General features: G+C 36.1%; 1 protein-coding gene across 7 annotated transcripts in view; it reads left to right on the forward strand.

The window, feature by feature from the left end:
- LOC136038854 (sex determination protein fruitless-like) overlaps window positions 1–22,281 on the forward strand; it is a 69,925-nt gene that overhangs the window by 18,068 nt on the left and 29,576 nt on the right. For 3 of the 7 annotated variants that reach the window (XM_065722301.1, XM_065722303.1, XM_065722300.1), the window contains exons 3-5: window positions 11,097–11,312; window positions 13,127–13,247; window positions 18,714–19,425. In XM_065722301.1, the coding sequence (XP_065578373.1) occupies window positions 11,097–11,312; window positions 13,127–13,247; window positions 18,714–19,051 (675 nt within the window). In that variant the 3' untranslated portion in view covers window positions 19,052–19,425. The other 4 variants (XM_065722306.1, XM_065722307.1, XM_065722304.1 and 1 more) reach the window with 3 other exon arrangements.

Raw genomic sequence — 22,281 nt, forward strand, 5'->3', positions numbered from 1 at the left:
CACTTCTAGGTATGCTTCTAAATATTCTTGGTGAGTATTAATCAAGATTAAAAAAAGTTATTTCAAGGGTAAATGACTGTAATGAAAACCATCTAATCCATTTAAGCACAATCTAATCCTAATGGCATGGGGACAAATAATTTTTCCTGTGGGTATGACTGGGTTAAAGCATAAAAAAGTGCACTTTTTTCAGCTATTTTGATTTATTAGGAAGGAGGGTAAGTCCTTTATTTTAGTGTCAAAGGGGAATCCCAGCCTCCATTTCTGCACTGATTTTATGTCCAGGAATCATTACAATCAATTTATTTGTTTGATATATACCCTTGTTATGCATAATCTTTCCTACCATTAGTTATCATCAAACATTGTACTGATTTTGACAATTTTTCTTTGACATTGCACAGTTAACAGAGATGCATATCTCATTGCTGTGATGACCATAAGTTGTATTTGACATTTTTACACTTCTGAGAAAATTTCAAAAAACTCTTTGGTAAGCATTTCTCAAAGATCTTAATCTTCATACTTCTTTAACACTCAAACGAACACTCCTAGAAAATCTTGGTTTTCAAGTATGTTTAGCCCTTAATGAGCCAGGGGCAAAAGGCTTTAATTTTGATGTCTTAGAGACTTTATGGAGGGCATGTTAACCTGACTTATTATTCAGGAAACAATATTTCCAATTGCTCGACTGCTGTAGTCTTTTTCCAGTAGAAGTTCTTAATTTCCATAAGCATGTGGCAAAAAAAAGGGTTGTTTACTGTAGAGTTACAAATAGCTGACAGATTATTGCAGGGCTGTTTGTCAATTTGCCACAGGCATATTTGAAATCTTTCCAATTAGTTGTATTTTAGACCTTTCCAGTTAGTTTTATTCCCTTTTTTTTGGCCTGCAGATCCTCTTGAAAGGTAAAATATTAATATAGTTGGAGTTGTGGTGCTTGCTCAGTTTTTTTTTCTGAATATTCTTTCTGAAGCCAGAAATTTAAAATTACCCTCAATCTAAGATAATGGCAAATAACAGAGTGTTATCAAAGGTATTCTTAAGCGCTTGGAAGTAATTGAGATTTGATGATTATTCATACTCTTGAGTAAAATATCTTTTCTTAATGTTATGTCTATTTCTAGTTTAATACTAAAGTTTTAATACTAAAGCCAAACGGTTTGTGGTAATCAACTGCAAGTAGGAGCATATCACCCCAATAGTAACCGAAACTCTAAAAATAGAATTTTGAGAACAATAAATGCCTCAAAAGAATTGCTTTTTGTGCTGATTCCAAATACATAAAATTCATAATTTTAATGTTATCCATCAAAAGTTATAACTGAGAAAATTTGCCTTATTTTCGAAAAGGGGGGGGGGGAGGAGATTTCCCAAAAGTCAATGAAACTTAATTAAAAGTTGCACAATCAGACTCAGTGTATCAGAGCACCCCACTGGCAGGGGGGCCATGGCCCCCCTCTGGGAATTTTGACTATAAAGTAATTATAAGGAAACAAGGAAAGACAGCAGAATAGGAAAAACCATGAAAAAATGTGTTTTGCCCTATTTTTGGCTAACTGTCAATAGGTTTTGACCCTTAAAAAGGAAAATACGTTCTAATTCGTGACTGAGTGATCCCATTCTAGTTTGCCAGAAATTTTTTTCTATATGACTTGGTTGGAGCAGCAAAAAAAAGTCAAATTCTTCATATTAATGAATGGTTAGTAATGGTGATCCTAAATATGTATTTGTTTATTAGTAATTAGTGCAGTTATTAGTACCTTAGAAAGCTGGTATAATTATAGAAAACAAGTTAATAAGGGGCAGTTTCGGTAAAAATATGCCTTCAACTTTTGCTTGCATTGCAAGAGTACCCATGAGTTGATATATGAAGCCACCATGACCAGAAATGTTTCTCCTGAACGGAATGCTGGAAATTTCTGTGTTATCCCCCTGAACGGATGCATTTTTGTGTTTTATTGTCATTTTTTTAGGAGGGATTGTATTTATCTAGTTGTCACTTTGAAAAAGATTTAATTTTTTACAGTTATGAAGTATGAAGGTGTCAAATATATTAGTTCATGGTATTCAAAATTAAATAAAAAAAATTTATTTGAATTTCTTAATCTTAGTTTTAATGTTTTACTTTTGACAAACTACTTTGATAATGCGTTACTTTTTATAAACACTGAGTCTAAAGGCATTAAACATTTTGGTGTTTGATAACCGTTTTCAAAACTGTCGATACTGTTTCAATACTGTCGAAACTGTTAAAAAATATCCATCCAACGCTTCAGAATTGTTGAGCAGAACTGAACGCAGGGGGTTTTGTACCTTAGTTTTTGTAAGTACGCTATTGTTTTTTGTGTATTTTTTGTAATTACTTACTTTTTATGGCACTTGGTATTAACCAAGTGACATATAGCAGTCGCCAATTATGTCGGTCTGTCGGTCCTGGTTTTGCTACTTTAGGCACTTCCAGGTAAGCTAGGACGATGAAATTTGGCAAGCGTATCAGGAACCGGACCAGATTAAATTAGAAATAGTCGTTTTACCGATTTGACCATCTGGGGGGGGGGGAGTAGGGGCCGGTTAATTCGGAAAAATAGAAAAAATGAAGTATTTTTAACTTATGAGCGGGTGATTGGATCTTAATGAAATTTGATGTTTGGAATGATATTGTGTCTCAGAGCTCTTATTTTAAATCCCGACTGGGTCTGATGACATTGGGGGGAGTTGGAGGGGGGAAACCTAAAATCTTGGAAAACACTTAGAGTAGAGGGATCGGGATGAAACTTGATGGGAAAAATAAGCGCAAGTCCCAGATACATGATTGACATAATCGGAACTGATTTGCTCTCTTTGGGGTACTTGGGGGGGGGAGGAGTAATTCTTAAAAATTAGAAAAATGAGGTATTTTCAAATTACGAACGGGTGATTGGATCTCAATGAAATTTGATGTTTAGAAGGATATCGTGTCTTAGAGCTCTTATTTTATTTCCCGACCGGATCTGGTGATGGGGGCGGGGGGTTGGGAGGGGGAAACTTGGAAAACACTTGGAGTGGAGGGATCGGGATGAAACATGGGGGGAAAAATATAAACAAGTCCTAAATAGATGATTGAAATAAACCGAACGGATCTGCTCTCTTTTGGGTAGTTGGGGGGGGGGGGGGGGTATTTCTGAAAAAATAAAAAAATGAGGTATTTTTAACTTACGAACGGGTGATCGGATCTCAATGAAATTTGATATTTAGAAGGATATCGTGGCTCAGAGCTCTTATTTTAAACCCGACCGGATCTGGTGACATTGGGGGGGGGGGGAGTTGGGAGGGAGAAACCTAAAAATTGGAAAACACTTAGAGTGGAGGGATCGGGATGAAACTTGGTGGAAAAAAAACACGAGTCCTAGATACATGATTGACATAACCACAACGGATCCGCTCTCTTTGGGGTAGTTGGGGGGGGGGGGGTTAATTCTGAAAAATTAGAAAAAAATGAGGTATTTTTAACTTACGAACGGGTGATTGGATCTCCATGAAATTTGATTTTTAGAAGGATATCGTGTCTCAAAGCTCTTATTTTAAATCCTGACCGGATCTGGTGACATTGGAGGAAGTTTTGGGTGGGGAGACCTAAAATAATGGGAAACGCTTAGATTGGAGGGATTGGGATGAAACTTGGTTGGAAAACAAAACAGAAATCTTGCATACGTGATTTACATAATTAGAACGGATCCGCTCAATTGCGGGGGGGGGGGGGGTAATTCTGAAAAATAAGAAAAATGACGTATTTTTAACTTACGAAGGAGTGATCGGATCTTCATGAAACTTCATATTTAGAAGGACCTCGTAACTCCGATATCTTATTTTAAATCTCAACCGGATCAAGCGTAATTGGGTGGGGGGGGGGGGCAGTTGGGGGGACCGGAAATCTTAGAAAATACTTAAAGCGGTGAGATCAGGATGAAACTGGATGGGAAGAATAGAAACCTGTCTAAGATACGTGACTGACATAACTGGACCGGATATGCTCTCTTTGGTGGAATTGGGGGGGGGGGGTAATTTTGAAAATTGAGGTATTTGTAACTTACGAAAGGGTGACCAGATCTTAATGACATTTGATATTTAGAAGGATCTTGTGCTTTAAAGTTCTAATTTCAAATTCTGACCAGATCCTGTGACATTCGGGGGAGTTGGAGGGGGGAACCGGAATTCTTGGAAAACATGAAAATTGGAGTATTTGTATCTTACGAATAGAGGATCGGATCGTAATGAAATTTGATTTTTAGAAGGAATTCATGTCTCAGAGCTCTTATTTCAAATCCCGACCAGATCTTTTGACATTGTGGGGATTTGGAGGGGGAAATCTTGGAAAAACACTTGGAGTGTAGGAATCGGGATGAAGCTTGGTGGATAGAATAAACATATGTCCTTGATACGTGATTGACAGAATCGTACTGGATTCGCTCTCTTTGGGGGAGTTGGGGGGAGGGGTTTAGTGATTTGGCGAGTTCGGTGCCTCTGGACGTGCTAGGGCGATGAAAATTGGTAGGCGTGTCAGGGAGCTGCACAATTTGACTTGATAAAGTCGTTTTCCCAGATTCGACCATCTGGGGGGCAAAAGGGAGAGGAAAAATTAGAAAAAATTAGGTATTTATAACTTACGAGTGGGTGATAGGATCTTAATGAATTTTGATATTTAGAAGGACTTCGTGACTCAGAGCTCTTATTTTAAATCTTGACCGGTATTAAACCTCTTATTTTCCTTTTTAAATCAATCTATTGATTCATAGAATTTTGTTAGAGTTCATACCATATGATCTCTTGGCTCTTAGCTCTTCTCGCCTCGTCACAAGTGCCATATGAGCTCTTAGCTCTTGTTCAATTTTATATACTTTTAATTGACATACTTTTTCTATTGTCTTTAGAAAAATGTTTGTCTCTAAGCTTCATTAAATAAATAAAAAAAAACATTTTTCAATTGAAAGTAAGGAGCAGCATTACAATTAAAAACGAACAGAAATTATTACATATATGAGGGGGGTAGACCCTCCTCAACTCCTCGATCTTCAAGCTACAGTTTTTTGGCACTTTAAAAAAATTTAGGAATTGTTCTAATGAAACAACCATTGTGTTTCGGGAGTCGTTTTTGGATAATTGGGAAAAATTCAAACTAGCGTAAAGAGTGAGGTGTTGAGGAGGCGGCAATCCCCCTCATACATAATAATTTCTCCTTACTAACAGTTCGTTATCAAGAACTGTTTGATTACCCATCAAAGTCGAAACAGAGATCATTGAAATATTGATCGTTTTTTCTGCGTTACCAATGTATTCATAATTCTTTACAGTTTCATGAAATGTAATTAAACAAATAAAAAAGACTTTTCAACTAAATTTTAAAACTTTAAAAAGATTGAAATTACCCTGTATATAAGGGGGGCTGCCCCCTTCTCGACAACTTGCTCATTAAACAGAAGTTTTATAGTGCCTTGAAATATTTTTTTTTTCAATTGCAAATTTTCTTAAAAAATTTTGACAAAAGCCAAACTTCACACTAAAAGGTAAGGAGTTAAGCAGGAGACAGCCCTCTTCATATAAAGAATAATCTGTTTAAATAGGGTTCAAATCTGTTCCTTGCTTTCTGTCGAAAAGCTTTTTTTTCAATTTCTGATTGTTTTCCAATTCATACCCAGGCTTAGCCAAGATATAATGTGACCTACCGGTCCCTTAAATCGCTGGTTAATTGCTTTTAAAATGTGTAAATCAAATTTCTAACGTTGGTTAGTACCGTCCTAAGTTTGAATTTGCAATTTCAACTCTGGATAAATCTGAATATGCTTAAAAAATTTGTGACGAATAGTAATTTCGGTAAAAAGGGCTTGCTAATATTACTACTACAGAATTTCGGTTGGATGAAAAGGAGTATTATTGTTTGTATGGATGGAAATTCTGTGAGACTTTTGATCTCCTATATAACTGAAGCCATCACAACCTATGAAATGGGATTTTCTTTTCGATAAGTACATTACATGTACTTGTGTAAATACATTGGAGTACTTCATATAAATAGTAAAAGAAAATTATCACCATTTAAAATTGCTGAAAACCAGGTTCCTAACAGTATTTGTCACCCCAAAGAAATTTCCTGGCGGGGTTGATGAAGGTCTGCCTTGCTTTTTCCATCTCTATGCTGGAACGTAGTATTTTAGCTGTATAGAGAAACATTTTAATTAATTCCTTACCTCTTTCAAGATTTATCTAAAGCCTCATGAACATTTAGCTGTTTGTCCATTAAAATGTACCTTGTTAGGAATATACCCTATTCCCACCTAAAAAATGACTCACTCCCCCCTAATAATAGCTGATACGCAATTACAGATCACTAAATGTAGCCAAATTTCATTACAAATAAAGCGAATCCACTTGGTTGAATCCAGTACTGCCACCGTGTGGCATTACTTCTTTTGGAACTGGGAAGCCTAAAATATAGTTATTGATATTTTTCAAGCAATTAACTTCTCGGAATGTTAAATTGATCTTAAATTCGTCCTCTTTGGCTAAAGTCGTAGTTTGATGCCCTAAAATGGCAGAATACAAGACTTTCCCCTGGCCCAACCTATATAGTCACTTAAAGAGCTTTAAATTTACGTTTGAATGAGCTACCTCCCAATTATCTTAGATCTTCGGTTTGATCAATCATCTCTTGGAAAAAAACAAAACAAATAAACATGCATCGACGATGTTTTTTTTTTTAAACAATGCGAAACTTCGCATTTTGAAGATTGGAGCTTGAAACCTCTACGGTAGGGCTCTCTGATATGATGTATCTAATAAAGGTATTTTCAATAAGAGCGCTGGCTTTTTTAGGGCTGTCTCTCCTTTTTTTTAAAAATCCGGCAAATTTTCTGAATTTTTTAGTTTTGGGTGGTTAACAATAAACTGAAAATTTTTTATATACTTAGAATCAGCATAAAAAGCCAATACTGTCGGTTTAGTGATTGTCATGAGAATTTCATTTTTAGTTTGGTGAATATTGGCCCAAGTCACTTTTTACTTCCAGTTTTTTATGGCAATTGGTATTAACCAAGTGACATATAGCAATTGCAAATTCTGTCGGTCTGTCGGTCCCGGTTTTGCTACTTTAGGTACTTCGAGGTAAGCTAGGACGATGAAATTTGGCAGGCCTCTCAGAGACCGGACCGTATTAAATTACACATAGTCGTTTTCCTGATTTGGCCATCTGGGGGGAGTGGGGGCAATTTTTTATGGCAATTGGTATTAACCAAGTGACATATAGCAATTGCAAATTCTGTCGGTCTGTCGGTCCCGGTTTTGCTACTTTAGGTACTTCGAGGTAAGCTAGGACGATGAAATTTGGCAGGCGTCTCAGGGACCGGACCGTATTAAATTACACATAGTCGTTTTCCTGATTTGGCCATCTGGGGGGAGTGGGGGCCCGGTAATTCGGAAAAAATAGAAAAGAATGAAGTATTTTCAACTTACGAACGGTTGATCAGATCTCTTTTAAATTTTATGTTTGGAACGATATCGTGTCTCAGAGGCGTTTATTTTGAATCCCGACCGGATCTGGTGACATTGGGGGTGGGGAGCTTGGAGGGGGAAACCTAATTTCTTGGAAAACACTTAGAGTGGAGGGATCGGGATGAAACTTGGTGGGAAAAATAAGCACAAGTCCTAGATATTTGATTGATATAACCGGAACGGATCCTCTCTCTTTGGGGTAGTTGGGGTTGGGGGGCGGGTTAATTCTGAAAAATTAGAAAAAGTGAGGTATTTTTAACTTACGAACGGGGGATCGGATCTCAATGAAATCTGATATTTAGAGGGATATCGTGTCTCAAAGCTCTTATTTTGAATCCCGACCGGATCTGGCGATATTGGGGGGAGTTTGGGGGGTACCTAAAATCATGGAAAACACTTAGATTGGAGGAATCGGGATGTAACTTGGTGGGAAAAATAAGCAGAAGTCTTAGATACGTGATTTACATAATTGGAACGGATCCGCTCTATTGGAGGGGGGAGGGGGGTAATTCTGAAAAATTAGAAAAAATGACGTATTTTTAACTTACGAAGGAGTGATCGAATCTTCATGAAATTTCATATTTAGAAGGACCTCGTAACTCAGATCTTTTATTTTAAATCTCAACCGGATCCAGCGTCATTGGGGGTGGGGCAGTTTGGGGGACCGGAAATCTTAGAAAATACTTAAAGCGGAGGGATCAGGAAGAAAAGGGGTGGGAAGAATAAAACCTGTCTAAGATACGTGACTGACATAACCGGACTGGATCTGCTCTCTTTGGTGGAGTTGGGGGGGGGGGTAATTTGGCAAAATGAGGTATTTGTAACTTACGAAAGGGTGACCAGATCTTAATGAAATTTGATATTTAGAAGGATCTTGTGTTACAATTTTTAAATTCTGGCCAGATCCTGTAACATTGGGGGGAATTGGATGGGGAAACCGGAATTCTCGGAAAACGCGAAAATTGAGGTATTTTTATCTTACGAATAGGTGATCGGATCTTAATGAAATTTGGTATTTAGAAGGAATTCGTGTCCCAGAGCTCTTATTTCAAATCCCGACCAGATCTTTATAATCCTTCTATAATGTTTGTTTGAGTCTGATTTTCTTTTAAGGTTAAATGCATAATAATTAAGAATATTATTGACTAAATGAAGTGATCACTTTGCCAGGAATCCTTGTTGTTTAAAATTTACTATAGCCTATTTTGTTTCACTTTGCATGCAATTTAATTGCTCTTTTTATTTGAGACTTGTTTTTTAAAAGTATTCAAAATAAACTTATTCCAGCAAAAAAAAGATCCTGAAACATATTCCCTGTCACCCAAACCACCACTGCTATTTTGGCGTCTGGCTCCCCCCAGAAATTTTTTGCCGTCGCCCTTGCCCCATTGTAGAGTTATCAAGTTCCTATCTTTAAAAATGTGCATTTTTTTGCCAGAAGAAAGATCATAAATGTGTGTTTGTTTATATATTTTTTTTTCTTTGTTATTACGAGAGTTGATCGCATGGAACCAATAGTCCTAGAAGATTGGGAGTTCATTTGAACGGAAATTAGAAGTTCCGTTCATTATTTAATTTCTGAGCGTTTTTTACTATCTGACAAGCGTTCAGATCGAATAAAAAAAAGTTTTTCCTACTGAAAGTAAGGAGTACAATTAAAACTTAAAATAAACAGAAATTATTCCATATATGTGGGGCTTCCCCATCTTCAAAACCCAGCTATTTGCGCCAAAGTTTGACCTTTTGTCCCAATTCCTTTAGAATGATTTTGAAAACACAAGGGTCGTGTAATTAGAATCAGAACCTTTTCTAAAAGTGCTTGAAAACTTTAGCTTGAAGAGAGGGATATTGAGGAGGGACAATCTAGAGCCGAGTTTGCGAGCTCCTTTTAAAGAAAAGGGGGCTTAACAGGAATAACGAGCAACAAATATATTTTGTAGTTGCTTAATTTAAGCATATACATTTCTAATAAAGTCAATAGATTATTTTGGATATCTTAGAATTTTCAATCAATAGCAACTTAGCCTTCTCTTCAGCAAAATTTTGGTTTTTTGCCAAAAAAGGTAGAAAATGCGAATTTGCTGTAGTATAAACTTTGGCTATTTATATAAGGCACTAGAACTTTTGGTTTCTGTTTGGATAATTTCTGTTCCAGTTTTCCAGCACTGTTGGCTCTATATGATCACCACTGGGAAAAACTTCGTCCTGAAGGAAACTTGCCAAGGGGCATTGTAACTAAAAGGAAAACAAAATAATTTTTAACAGTATTAAAGTATATGGGTTTCCTCGTTATTTTACAGGAGGCAGAACATTTGGCTGCCTTATACTTCTCAGTAAAAAAAACGATGTCAACAAATCATAAAGTAACTTCTTGCCCCCCTCTCCCGTTTAGAACTCTTACTCCTCACTCTCCAACCCTGAATGATCAGTAACGCAGCCTACTATCCCTCTTGTACCAGCCGTCTAAGGGTAAGACAACTTTACAAGACTTTATGGATTGCGTCATAAAAACGCTAAACGTTTGCTAACAAGGTTACCACATAATTTCTCTAAAATGCACCTCAAAGCTGATAAGATTTTCGGGTGTTTTCTAGTCTGTAAAATGACAAAAAAAACTTTTTAAGAGTCAAAATTTGGCTATGATTTATTCATTAATCTGTTCTGTATTCACTAAACTATTGCAAAATGCTTAGAATTTCCTGGAAACCCGATAGTAGCTAACATGAAAATCAGTTTACTTTACCCCTTTATTCCTTTTTCAGAGAATAAAAGAGATTTCTGTAATTTCCTATAGTTGCGTGTTAAAATTGTGTTGCGATTTCATTGGTTTGCGTCTGCGACGTATTTTTGTAACCCATGGCATTATTTCTTATTTTTCAAGTCTCAGCAAACTTACCTTTTAGAACCTTTTTTGGTTTCCAAACCTGCGGGAAATTTAAAGTTATTAAAACTGGCAGATAACTAAATGATTGGTTCTCCTGTGAGAAATGTTTAGCCAATAAAAAGAATAAGTCTCTTTTGAGTCACAAGGCTTTTGCTAGAAAACTCTGTTTCTCTTTGCTTCGATGGTAAATGTTTTTAAAAATGGAAACTACCGTAGCAACCAGTGGTACCAATTCATGAAAATAGAGGGGGCTTGTTTCGATTATTTTAGTGTAGATAAGAACACTATTTTCTAAATATAAGGGGAGGGGGACACTTTTTGAACTTGTGCTTATGCATCATAAAAAACCTGTAGTCCTTCCTCATGATTTTTTCTTATGAAATTTAAATTAATAAGCTCCTCGTTTCACTTTGACTGACCCTCAGGGTGTGCGTTATTAGAATATCTTTCCTGGAGAATAGGTTATATACTTAAAAACTGATGTTTTGTGTCAGCATTATTCAATTTTAGTTTTTTAAATTCAACTTAATAATCGCCTTATTTATAAAAAATACGCATACGATAATGCCTGAAAGTGCAAATTGCATACCCGTTTTGTCGAGGGATGCCCAGATGGATACCCAGCTTGTTAAGTTGTGTTAAACTAATATTTAATTTTTGTTGAAAATTGCTAATTTTTACTGTCTAGTCTCCATGTTCAACTTCTGAAGAATCTAGTCCGTCAATGAAGGAGAAGTCATTGTCCGCCATTGCTGCGCAGTTGCACCAAAAGAAAATTTTAGCTGAGCAGGGTAACTCGCCCTTCTGCTATCCCCCCAAGTTGGAGCAGCCTCTGCACACTGAGAAGCCAGAGTATTTATCCCATGAAAATTCGGAAGAGTTGTCAGACGTAGAAAATATAGTGGTACGTAGAAATTTTTTTGGTGTAATACAATAGAAAAAAGTATTTGGTTTGTCAATGTCCAATGTTTGTTTTGAAAAAGTAATATTTCTATGATGAATTCTATATTTAACAAATTTTCTTTTAGTATTGAAAGAACGACAAATACGTCCAGCTTTATTTTTCGAGCAATATTTTGTCCTTTTAAATTGTCCTGTGTTTCTCGCCTAATCCTGCCACCTCTCTGTTCAAAGTTTTTGCCCACTTCTTCCGCTCATTTGTCCCTTCTCGTAATAAAATTTTCTTTTTGGGACTATCAGTGAAGGTTTTTCCAGGGGGAGGGGGAAAGAGTTTGAAAAAATTTGTTTTTACCTGAAAAAAGCTATGTTCTACCCTCCCTTGGGGGTGTGACTTCAACAAGGCTCTGTATTAAAGTCAGTGGAAGTGTTGTCAGTTGAACAGCATTGCAGGTATCTACATTTATGCGAAAGCCTGTGTGTGTTCCAGAGTTCAATTGACATATCCTGCTCGTTTGTTATTGTTCGCTTAATTCTTAGTATGCTAGCGTCTTTGAGTTGTTTTTCTTTCTATCTTTCTAACTCAGTTGCTATTCCAGCATTTTTTTTTTTCCGTTTTTCTGTTTTTTCTGTTTTCAATTATTTTTTTTCTGTTTTTCAGTAATAAGTAGATTTGGACAAATAAAATTCTCTAAAACAAAATTCTAAATTAAAACTAAATAATTTTCTCGACTAAATAAATAAATTCTCGAACTAAAATAAAATTCTCGAACGCAAAGATTTCCAAGTAGAAATCTGCTGAACTGCTCAAGTTGGAAGAGCTTAAACTACTATGAAATTAATGTTCGGGTTACCAATGTTGTGTCGCTGAAATTCAGCCAAATAAATTTTATAGATGAAGAAAGGGGGAAATCATCGCATAATAGCAAAGATTTCAAATAAAATTGAAGCTACATCAAGTTGCCTGCTTTTAATTCCACGCTACGTCTCTGGCAGTGACCCTCTTGTACACTTCGTAGTGTGCCTTCAGTTTACTTTTCATGTAGTGTACCTTGCGCCAGTTTAACCTTCTTTTATGAAAGTAATTGCTGTCATTGAAATAAACTTTTGATTTTGCGAAATGCATATCCCAATTCTATTAATTTTTTTAGAATATTTAATCACATTTTGGATTAAACTAAAAAAAAACCAGAAAAAATTTAAAAAGGAACTTTATTGCTGCTGTCTCCTGCTAGAGCTTTTTTAAAGAGTTAGTCGACTGAAGGGCGGGGTTTAAATTAACCAAATCTCGGAGTATCATTTTATACCAGGAAGTAGATTTTTTACCCTTTGAAGCTATACCCTACGCCCGTTCGGGATTTATTTTTGATTATAGCCCAATAGCTTAGTTAGAAAAAAAAAAATGGCCTACGAAGGCCCATAGCTTACACGAAGAGGTGATGGAGTCGAGACACCAGTGGATTTTGAAAAACGTGAAACACGCCTAGCTCTCTTTCCCTTCATTCTCTGAAATCGGTGCATTTGGTGCTTAAAGCCAGCATAAAAAGTTCTGTACTCTAGCACCCTACAGTGAAAAGGTCTTTGGTAACCTTCTAGAGCTCGTGTATATTATCTTTAGCTTGTTACATAACTGTCAGTATTTTCCTTTGCGTGCCTTGCTTAAGTGCACGCAAACCTTCTAGAGCTCGTGTATATTATAATATTGTCTTCTTTTTAATCCCCCAACTTCCCTCCCTGTTTAGGACGACCCTAACTTTAGCTTGTTACATAACTGTCAGTATTTTCCTTTGCGTGTCTTGCTTAAGTGCCCAACTTTCTTAGGAGGAGCTACATCATGAAAACCGCTCATCTCCAAGTATAAAGGAAGAAAACGCCAACGCAGGTCCAAGCACTGGCCATTTGACAGGAGTGAATGGGGCTGAATCACCTGGTGAGGAAAAAGGTAATATGCCCCATAAATTAATTTTTTAAATGGGTCTTTTATTGAATTTATCGTTTCTGTTTTTATTTTTGTTTTTAAATTTCCAGTAATTAAAATTGTGATGACTACGATTACCTTTTTTTTCTGATTCGTTTTTCTTTTTTCTTTTTTTTCATTCTCCTCTCTTGTATAATTCTTTCCTATAGCTGTGCCTGCACGCTCTCTCTTTCTCTTTCTCTCTCCACTGTGTATGTCTCCCAAGAATAGTCAAACTAAAGCTTTGCTTTTTTAATTAAAAAAACCGTAATAAACCAAAGAACAGAAAGCCGGTCTGAATCATATATTACTTTTCTGTTACTAGATTTCAATAGTTATTTTGTTTTACAACATATACAAAAATTAACCTTGTTTTAGTTTTATTAAAGCAGAATACTAGAGGTGGCTAAGTATATAACAACATTATTCCGGATCAATGAAGTAGGCGGAACATTTAATATCACTAAATATTTCCACTCGAGTTCCGAGTTACTATTTCATCAAACAATATAATCTTTGTTGCTACACTAAAAGCCATGGTCTGGCCTAGAAAGGATCATATAAACTTGAACCTTGTAACCAATTACTATATAAAGATATATTTTCAAGTTAATGCTCTTCGGAACGGTATTCACAATACGGGGACCGGGGCTCGATCCCACCGTAGCAAGGTTGGGTGAAAAGCTTGCTACTTGTCCCTGTAAAAAAGACCTAGCAACTCAAATGTCAATTCGACGCCCTTTGCGCCAGCAGTGGCTCTGGCGGATCTTTATCGTTTTTTGTCCTACTCTTCAGAACCAAATTCTAGCCAAGCTGCATTCACAACAAAACTAGCTTATCTGAAATGCCGAGGGAAGTTTAAAAACATACTAATAAATTGGTAAATTTTGGTAAGCCCTTTCAACTGACAGGTTTCGATATGCGAATTTGACAAGGCGGAATATTCTCGTTTTCTTAGGAAAACTCTCTAAAAAAATAGCAATGCTACTTTTTTGGTAGTATATAAAGTTTTATGTATTTTAAACGTAATTTGGCCTGCTGGGGAACCAAATTTGTTATCCGATCAGAAAACTTAAGATCGGAAATTACTCCCCGCGTAGAAAATATTGTCGTTGGCTGACTGCGAATACGACATTCAACTCCTGTCAAAACTTAGCTTAATCATTATAAATTATTGTTCTTCTCAAGTATTTTAGATAAATAATGGCTCGACGCTACTTTCTGTCGAAGGGTCACGATCATTATGTATAACAGTGATAAAGATATATTTATTTGCAAATTGTCAGAGCCAATTCATTCAGACAGACATGACCAATTACTAAAATAAAGTCATTTCTTTGATATTTACCAAACTTAATTATTAAGTTACCCTCATTAATTGCCGCCAACGTTTCATAATCCCTTATTTGCCTGTTTGGTTGAATCGGCCCTGACAGCTCTTTCTTTAAAGGAGAAATGATGATTTTAATCTATTCGAAATGCATGGAAGATTAGCTGTGTTTCATATCCTTGGTTAAAGATCAAAACTCTAAATACTAGCCTAGGATTGTAAATACCCAGGCATCGAGGTGCCGCCCATTATGTACCATGTGGTTGCAGCACCACTAGTCTTACGATGCGTTGCATACTTCCGTTTTGCTTTTTTGAAATCGGGCGTGCTGCATGCCACTATCCTATGCCTGGACGTCGAGGTACCGCTCATTATCCACCGTGTGGTTGCAGCACTATCCTATGCCTAGACATCGAGGTACCGCTCCTTATCCTCCATATGGTTGCAACACTATCCTATCCTATGCCTAGACATCGAGGTACCGCCCATTATCCACCTTGTGGTTGCAGCACCACTAGTCTTACGATGCGTTGCATACTTCCGTTTTGCTTTTTTGAAATCAGGCGTGCTGCATGCCACTATCCTATGCCTGGACGTCGAGGTACCGCTCATTATCCACCGTGTGGTTGCAGCACTATCCTATGCCTAGACATCGAGGTACCGCTCATTATCCTCCATATGGTTGCAACACTATCCTATCCTATGCCTAGACATCGAGGTACCGCCCATTATCCACCTTGTGGTTGCAGCAACACTAGTATTACGATGCGTTGCGTACTTCTGTTTTTTTGTTTTGTTTTTTTTTTAATCAGGCGTGCTGTATGCCACTTGATGTTCAATTTTGAAAGTAGGCAACCGCTCGATACAGAAGATTTCTTTGGACCCAAAACCAAAAGGCGTATCGCTCTCTTCCAAAAATTTTACAGCGTAGCAAAAATAAAGTTTAGGAGCCTGTTGTAAAACTAGCTATTTTTTAAAGCATTTAATTTAGAGAAATCTGAAAATTTCTAGCAGCTTATACAGTTAAATAATATGGCTTCCTTTCGGCGCTTAAATTTAAAAATAACTGTTTCCGATTGACAGTTTGAGCTAAAAACATATTCCAGCTTATGGTTGAGAGATTTGTGCTCCGTTTCGGTTTTAAGAGTTGAGTGCTCACTTTTTTTTGAAAATTCTGGCAAAATAAGCTGTTTAGCTCGACTCGAAAGGAATGAATTGCTCAATCAAAGTCTGATCAATGTAATTTTTTTGAATAATGGCTACCGAGTACTAGTTTCTGCTTGTATTTCTGGAATAATATGTTCCATTTGAAATCTATGAAAAATATCCCGTTGGGAAACGGCTAATAGGCTAATAGGTTCATGTGTGCAAATTTTTTTCCAAAAAGAGGGTTAAAAAACCGGATTGGGTCTGAAATATCTGTTCTTTACAACTTCTTACCTTCTTTCTGTCCATCTCTCCCCATCCCATCCCCAAAGAATGGGACAAATTATAATAACTATAATGTTGTATCATATTTAGGTTGTTTGTTTAATTGGTTTCATTTCTCCTTTGAAGTGCTTTAATTTATTATTCCAATTCAATCTAGAACGTCATGACTTTTTGTATGTACCTTTTTTCAGCTCAGACAATTTAAGGTTTTATTTCTGTTTACCTTTGACTGAGGGCAGTAATTTAAAAGCACGTTTTAACTAGCTAACTGAGATTTTCGGCTAATGATTGTTGATGAGTTTTTCCGACAATACAAAGCGTTGTTTAATAAATTTTAGGTTTAAAAGGCTCACTTTTTTTAGACTTTGATTTAATAAGCAAGATTCAAAAAATTCAAAGGAACAAAAATTAAACTTGTTAACTATTTCGTGTAAGGAATCAATTGGACTTTTTCTTTTATATAGCTAGACATTATGAAAATCAAAAATCTGCCTATAAGTGGGGTTTTCATCATATGCAAGGGAAGCTGTGGCTATTGGCTGGTTGAATGAGAAGTGGACGTGGTCTGGTCATAAAGTTTTGTGAGGGAGATTTGCTATTATAAGATATGAATGGTTAGGACGAAATAAGGGAAGATTTACCCTTATATTTTATAAATCTACCGAAGATTAAAAGAGTGTAATTAAAATACTAAAAAAAAAATATGCCTATATCTCCTAATGTACTAAAACGTTGGCTTTTCCCTGCTATAACAGAGCAAGTGGAATTTTTTCAGTAGAGTAAATATGGGGTAGTCGTGTTATAATTGTGAATATTTCTATGTTACGACCGTCTTACGCTTTCTTGACACGCCTAGAACTGAGAACTTTAAAATATTTTTCGAGATAGCAGAAAGCGCGGTACTTTTTTTAATTTTTAAGGAATTTTGAGATTTTTTTTTCATTTTATTGTTATTTAACCTTTTTTTACGCACATCTGCAAAAATAAGCTTGCTAACATTGTCAAGAGTATTCCGAACGAAGGGTACCCGCCCTGACAATATGACGAAGTGGCCAATTTTTTCGCCATGTTACTACCAGTTCTTCTGCTCATTTACAGTGTATAAAAATACGAATTTATGTGGTATGATAAAATTGACTTACAATTGAACATTATCTTTACTTTTAAGTGCATTTGGAGATACAACGTTTTTTAAATGTTTTATTATTTATCAGCGTGTATTTCACGCACATGTTCAAAAAAATAATCTTGCTAACCATTATCAACAACAATCAGAACGGTGGTTTACTCTTTGAGATACGGTCAGTGAGCCGGGTACTAAAAAAATCCGTAGGTAATTTTTCTGGAAATTGCTAGAAATCGGAGTGTCCACGCTTCAGAAGGATACATAACCACTGTAGATTCTAATATTCTTATCTTTGTTCGCCAACTTATCTTCCTGTTCTTTTAAACTTTTTAACTGTGAAAAAATAACCTGGACTATTCTACTTTTAAAATCGTCACTGCACCCACCGTGTTTACTAATAAGACGGTAAAATAGATTAAAATTTAACACAGACAAGAAGATGAAAAAGCTGTCTGCGCGGGGGGGGGGTACGATAATTCTAATGGGGGGGGATAAGTAGGTATACCTGAACTTCAGAAGTGGGTGGTTTCCAAAAGGGCTCCAAGACCTGATGAGCTCTTGTTTCAAAACCTAGTATGAATATTGTTGCGAATTCATTGCTTTTAGAGCATTACTTGACTAAAGCGTATGTTCCCTTTGAGTCATGACATGTCAAATTACGAAAAGAACATGCCAAAAAAAAGAAGAAGTGAGCCCTTAATGACTCTGGATAAAAGATGTTCCAAATCACTAGGATTCATTTAACGAAAGTCCTATAATGCGCTTTAGAGGGCGAAGGATTAGTTATTTAGTAAGGAAGATTGGTATCCTTAATTTCCAAGCTACCACAATTGATTTGGGTCCACCTTCGAGTGAGTGTTGGTTCAATTAGGTGGAATCTGTAACTGTCAATAACAAATGATTACTCCAGATAATAGTCTCCCAAAATCATGAAATGAACATTCAGTCATACTCAAGACCAGGGGGAACTGGGACCTGTCCTAAAATATTAGGTTTTTTTGCGACTCCCATCCGATTTAGCCATCATGTGCGTTTTTTTGTGGCTGTTTTAAAAATTGTCAAAGGTGCTATACTGATGAAGTTGACTAACAATGAAAAATTATAAAGACTTTCTGGTTGAATTGGAGTCTTAAGGGTGAAAGTTGCGATTGTTCTAGTTGCCTATATTTATAATCTCAATTGATGTTTATTTGACGCTTATTATTATGTGACTAGAGGGTTTTGTTGCTTTTTTTGAATATTTCTTTCCTGTTTTTATGGTTCATGTCTATTAAACTTTTGCTATTAATTTTGTTAATTGCTTTTAATTATTTGCTTTATATTAACCCTTGCATGGACTGTAGTTTAATCGCATTTCCTTTTATAAAATAATATGCCCGAGGTTGGGAGGTTGTGCATTTGTATTGATTCTTGGAATACATTGGTGAATCAACTGTTGTACTCTCTGAGAAGCTTTGGGGAAATAGCTTCACTTGCGTAGTTTGACTTCACAGCATGATGCATGGTGCACGAAGAGTCCACACTTAACTCGTCTGTGGTCTGAGACACAATTTTTTGTCAACAGGACGGAGAAAGAGACGTACGTCTATGTTCAACGCTTTGGTCATTTCTCAGTTTGAGCCTGCTGAAAATGGACGTTGGAAGTGTAAGCATTGTGAAAAGATTGTGATTCACCGCCATCATCATTACAAAGTTCATCTTGGGGACATGTATCGCTGTTTGCTCTGTAAAGCCACGTCGAATCGACGAGATAACCTGGTTACACATATAAGAAACATGCATGGACCTTTGTTGAATGAGAGAGGGATCAAGCATGACGCACCTTTTTTGATTGAGGAGCTGGGGTCCAGTCTAGATCAAGATTCTCCATCGATTTTGTCCAAGGTGGAACCACTTTTTTAAAAAGTGTCAAGTATGATTAATATGCTCAATGACGTTTTTGGACCATTTAAACATTCTTAAAGTTAGTGCGTCCCAATATCATAAATTATTTTTGAGGGGGAGTCAGACTTGGAGATTATTCAGAGATATTGTTGCAAAAGGATTTTATCCCTTTAAAAGAGATCAAGGGTGTAAATGATTATTTGTTACATTTTCTATAATGCTTTAAGGTACAAAAATGCAAAGTGATTATAGATTTTATGGCCGTATAAAAATTGGACTGGTGACGGTTTAGTGAGTTAACATATCACACTTTCGCCTGGTGACCGGAATAGCAGTGCCTTGCTTTCAATTTCGCTCAATAAGTGCCATAAGTTAGACTGTGATATTTCTTTCTTTCCTGTAGGAAGCAAGCGAAAAAGAAATTCGCCATATTCCATTCTGATCGCCAACGATTCTGGAGATACAAGGATATGTCAGCGGTCCGGAAAGAATCACAAATATTTATTGTCATTTATGTATGCATTCACCTTCGCTAATCGATGCCTTACGTGTTTAGGGATATTAAATCGACGAAATATGAAAGTTTATATTCAAGCATTGCACAATGCTGAATTGAAGAAAGTTATAATGATTACCGATTGTTTGAAATACAAAAAAAGAAAAAAATAGGGAGGAGGGTGGGACTAAGTTTGCAAATCTGGAATGAATTTGCATGATGCATGCATTACGTTTTAGTTCGAAGGCTGTTGTTTTGCAAGTAGTTCCTTGTTTAGTCAGCTCAATGGAAGCCTTTAATTTTGGAGACAAATACGTTTTTCTAACGGACAGGATTTGAAGACTTTGACTGCGTTTCAATGCAAGAGAGGCGGAAGCCGATGTCATTCTTCACGTGGGTTGAAATGGAGACACCTGATGGAAAGAAACGCCTTCGCCAATGCCTTCTGTGTGGGATGCAGGTCTCCAACGCCACCCAACACTTAAGGAAGCACTTCCCAGGAACCTTCACATGTCCTTACTGTCATATGACGATGAAACGTCGCTATGAACTCCGTCAGCATGTAATCACGAAACATCCAGAAGTGGCTCAACAAACATGAGTGTTCATTTGCCTATTGTTTAATATAAATAGATAATTTTGATTTGTTCTGTTTTTATGTCAGTACCATTATTTTCGTTATTCTACTCTTACTATACAGTTTCCATTTAAATTATCTAACTATCCATATTGAGTTCACACATAGTCATGGACGTAAAGGTTTTTGCTTTTACGGAGGGAGTTAGAATCATTGCATTAATTTTGATCCTTTTTTGCTATGCTGAAAATGGATTTTGAGGAACCCTTTCAAGCTTTTTATGTGGATAGCCTCCCTCCGAAAGGAGTGCTTCAGGGAGAGGGGGGTCGCTGGTCCCTGTTCTCGCCACTCCAGCCTCCTTCCGCAGTATGCGGATCTACAAAGTTATTCTTATTATTGAAGTGAAATTGCATTACTTGTTAATTTTCGTCGCGTTCTATTAAGTATTAACAGGATGGGTTTGAAGCTTTTTATGTGGATAGCATCCCCCGAGAGGAGCGTTTCAGGGAAGGGGGGTCGCTGGTCCCTGTTCTCGCCACTTTAGCCTCCTTCCGCAGTATGCGGATCTACTAATAACTATTCTTATGATTGAATTGAAATTGCATTATTTGTTAATTTATGTCACGTTCTATTAAGGCTTAACAGAATGGGTTATAATCTATGTGTTATGATTTACTGGGTTTTTTTTCCTGTACATAAGTTTTTAAAGATAAAAGTTGTCATATTTATAAATGCAACATCCAAAAATTAGTTTCTTTATACTTGATTTAGATATGCTAAAATATCACCTAAACACGATTTTCTTCATAATTTGACTTTTTTTTTAAATTAAAAGACAAATGAGACGTTCTATCTCACACTGAAGAATATACCTAGAAACTTATCATGTTTCAATGGTAATATTTATCCTTCAAGATTTTGAGTTCGTTCCTTTTACTACTCATTTTATTTGCAAACGTTAAAAGTTATGCAAGTTCGTGCTGAAAAGTTTAACCACTGGGGAAGGGAGGGGGTAGTGTAATTAAGCAAACTTTCTGCCAGATACAAGTTTTTTTTTTTTACCTCGGCAATTATTGGAATTCATAATTGCAGTCTGCAATATGTAAGTGTCAACGAATAAAAAACAAAATTCAGTACTAAAAATAGGCACATTCAGTTATTCAGCGCTTGAAATTTTAATAAAATTCAATGCTTCTTTGATAAGTGGTAAAGGGAACATCTCTTAATTTATTTATTTTTTACGAAAAAAAATCTGTACTTATAATATTTAATTGGAGACGTTCAAACACTGTTATTAAACCATCTACGGAGTTCCGAGATTCTTTAATTTGCTTTATAGAAAAAATTTGAAGATTATTGGGTTAGTCCCCTTCCATATACTTATGATTGCTTTAGTATGGCAAACATTATTTTCATTTGTTGTTATTCTTTTAAAGTGGTGACCAAGAAGTTTTTTTTTTTATCAATATCTGCTGAAAGAACTTTTATTTACTTCTCCAGTTATGTTGTATATATTTATGTAATACTGACAAGTCAGTTTTAGTACTAGAAGTTGTTTCGAGCTATTTTTTCTTGTTTTTATTCATATCCTAGTCGATTTATTTAGTGAAAGATCCAATCGATAATACTCATATACGATGTCAAACTAGATTTAGATTGTGTTATTATTTTATAGCTTTTGTATTTAGCCTTTGCAAGATGGGAAAGGGATGGGATTAATACAAATATACACGTTTTAAGTTATAAAAGAACAGAGGTGGTTATAGGGAGGAGCAGAGGGGGCACTTGTCCCAGGCGTAGAAAATTTAGGGGCAATAAATTTCAAACAAATAATTCAACGGGTGTAACCATTTTGTATGTCCTGTGGTGGCGCAGTGGATTTGACCTTAGCTTGGTAATACGGGACCCAGAGATCGAATCACGCTGCAGGAATGCACTGCAGGGCCGACGCAGGGACCTTAGTAGTCAAGAAGCGTCGTTAATTCTTAAATAAATAATAAAACCATTTTGTATTTCTTGAAATTTTATTAGTAAATTAGAGTGCACAGTTAATGAAGGAAAACAATTAATAAATTATTAACTAATTAACATGCATCTTATTTAGTTTCCGATATTTTTTTTTTTTTTTTTTTTTTTTTTTTTTTTTTTTTTTTTTTTTTTTTTTTTTTTTTTTTT

Source organism: Artemia franciscana, chromosome 18 (assembly GCF_032884065.1).
Source record: "Artemia franciscana chromosome 18, ASM3288406v1, whole genome shotgun sequence".
Taxonomy (NCBI): domain Eukaryota; kingdom Metazoa; phylum Arthropoda; class Branchiopoda; order Anostraca; family Artemiidae; genus Artemia; species Artemia franciscana.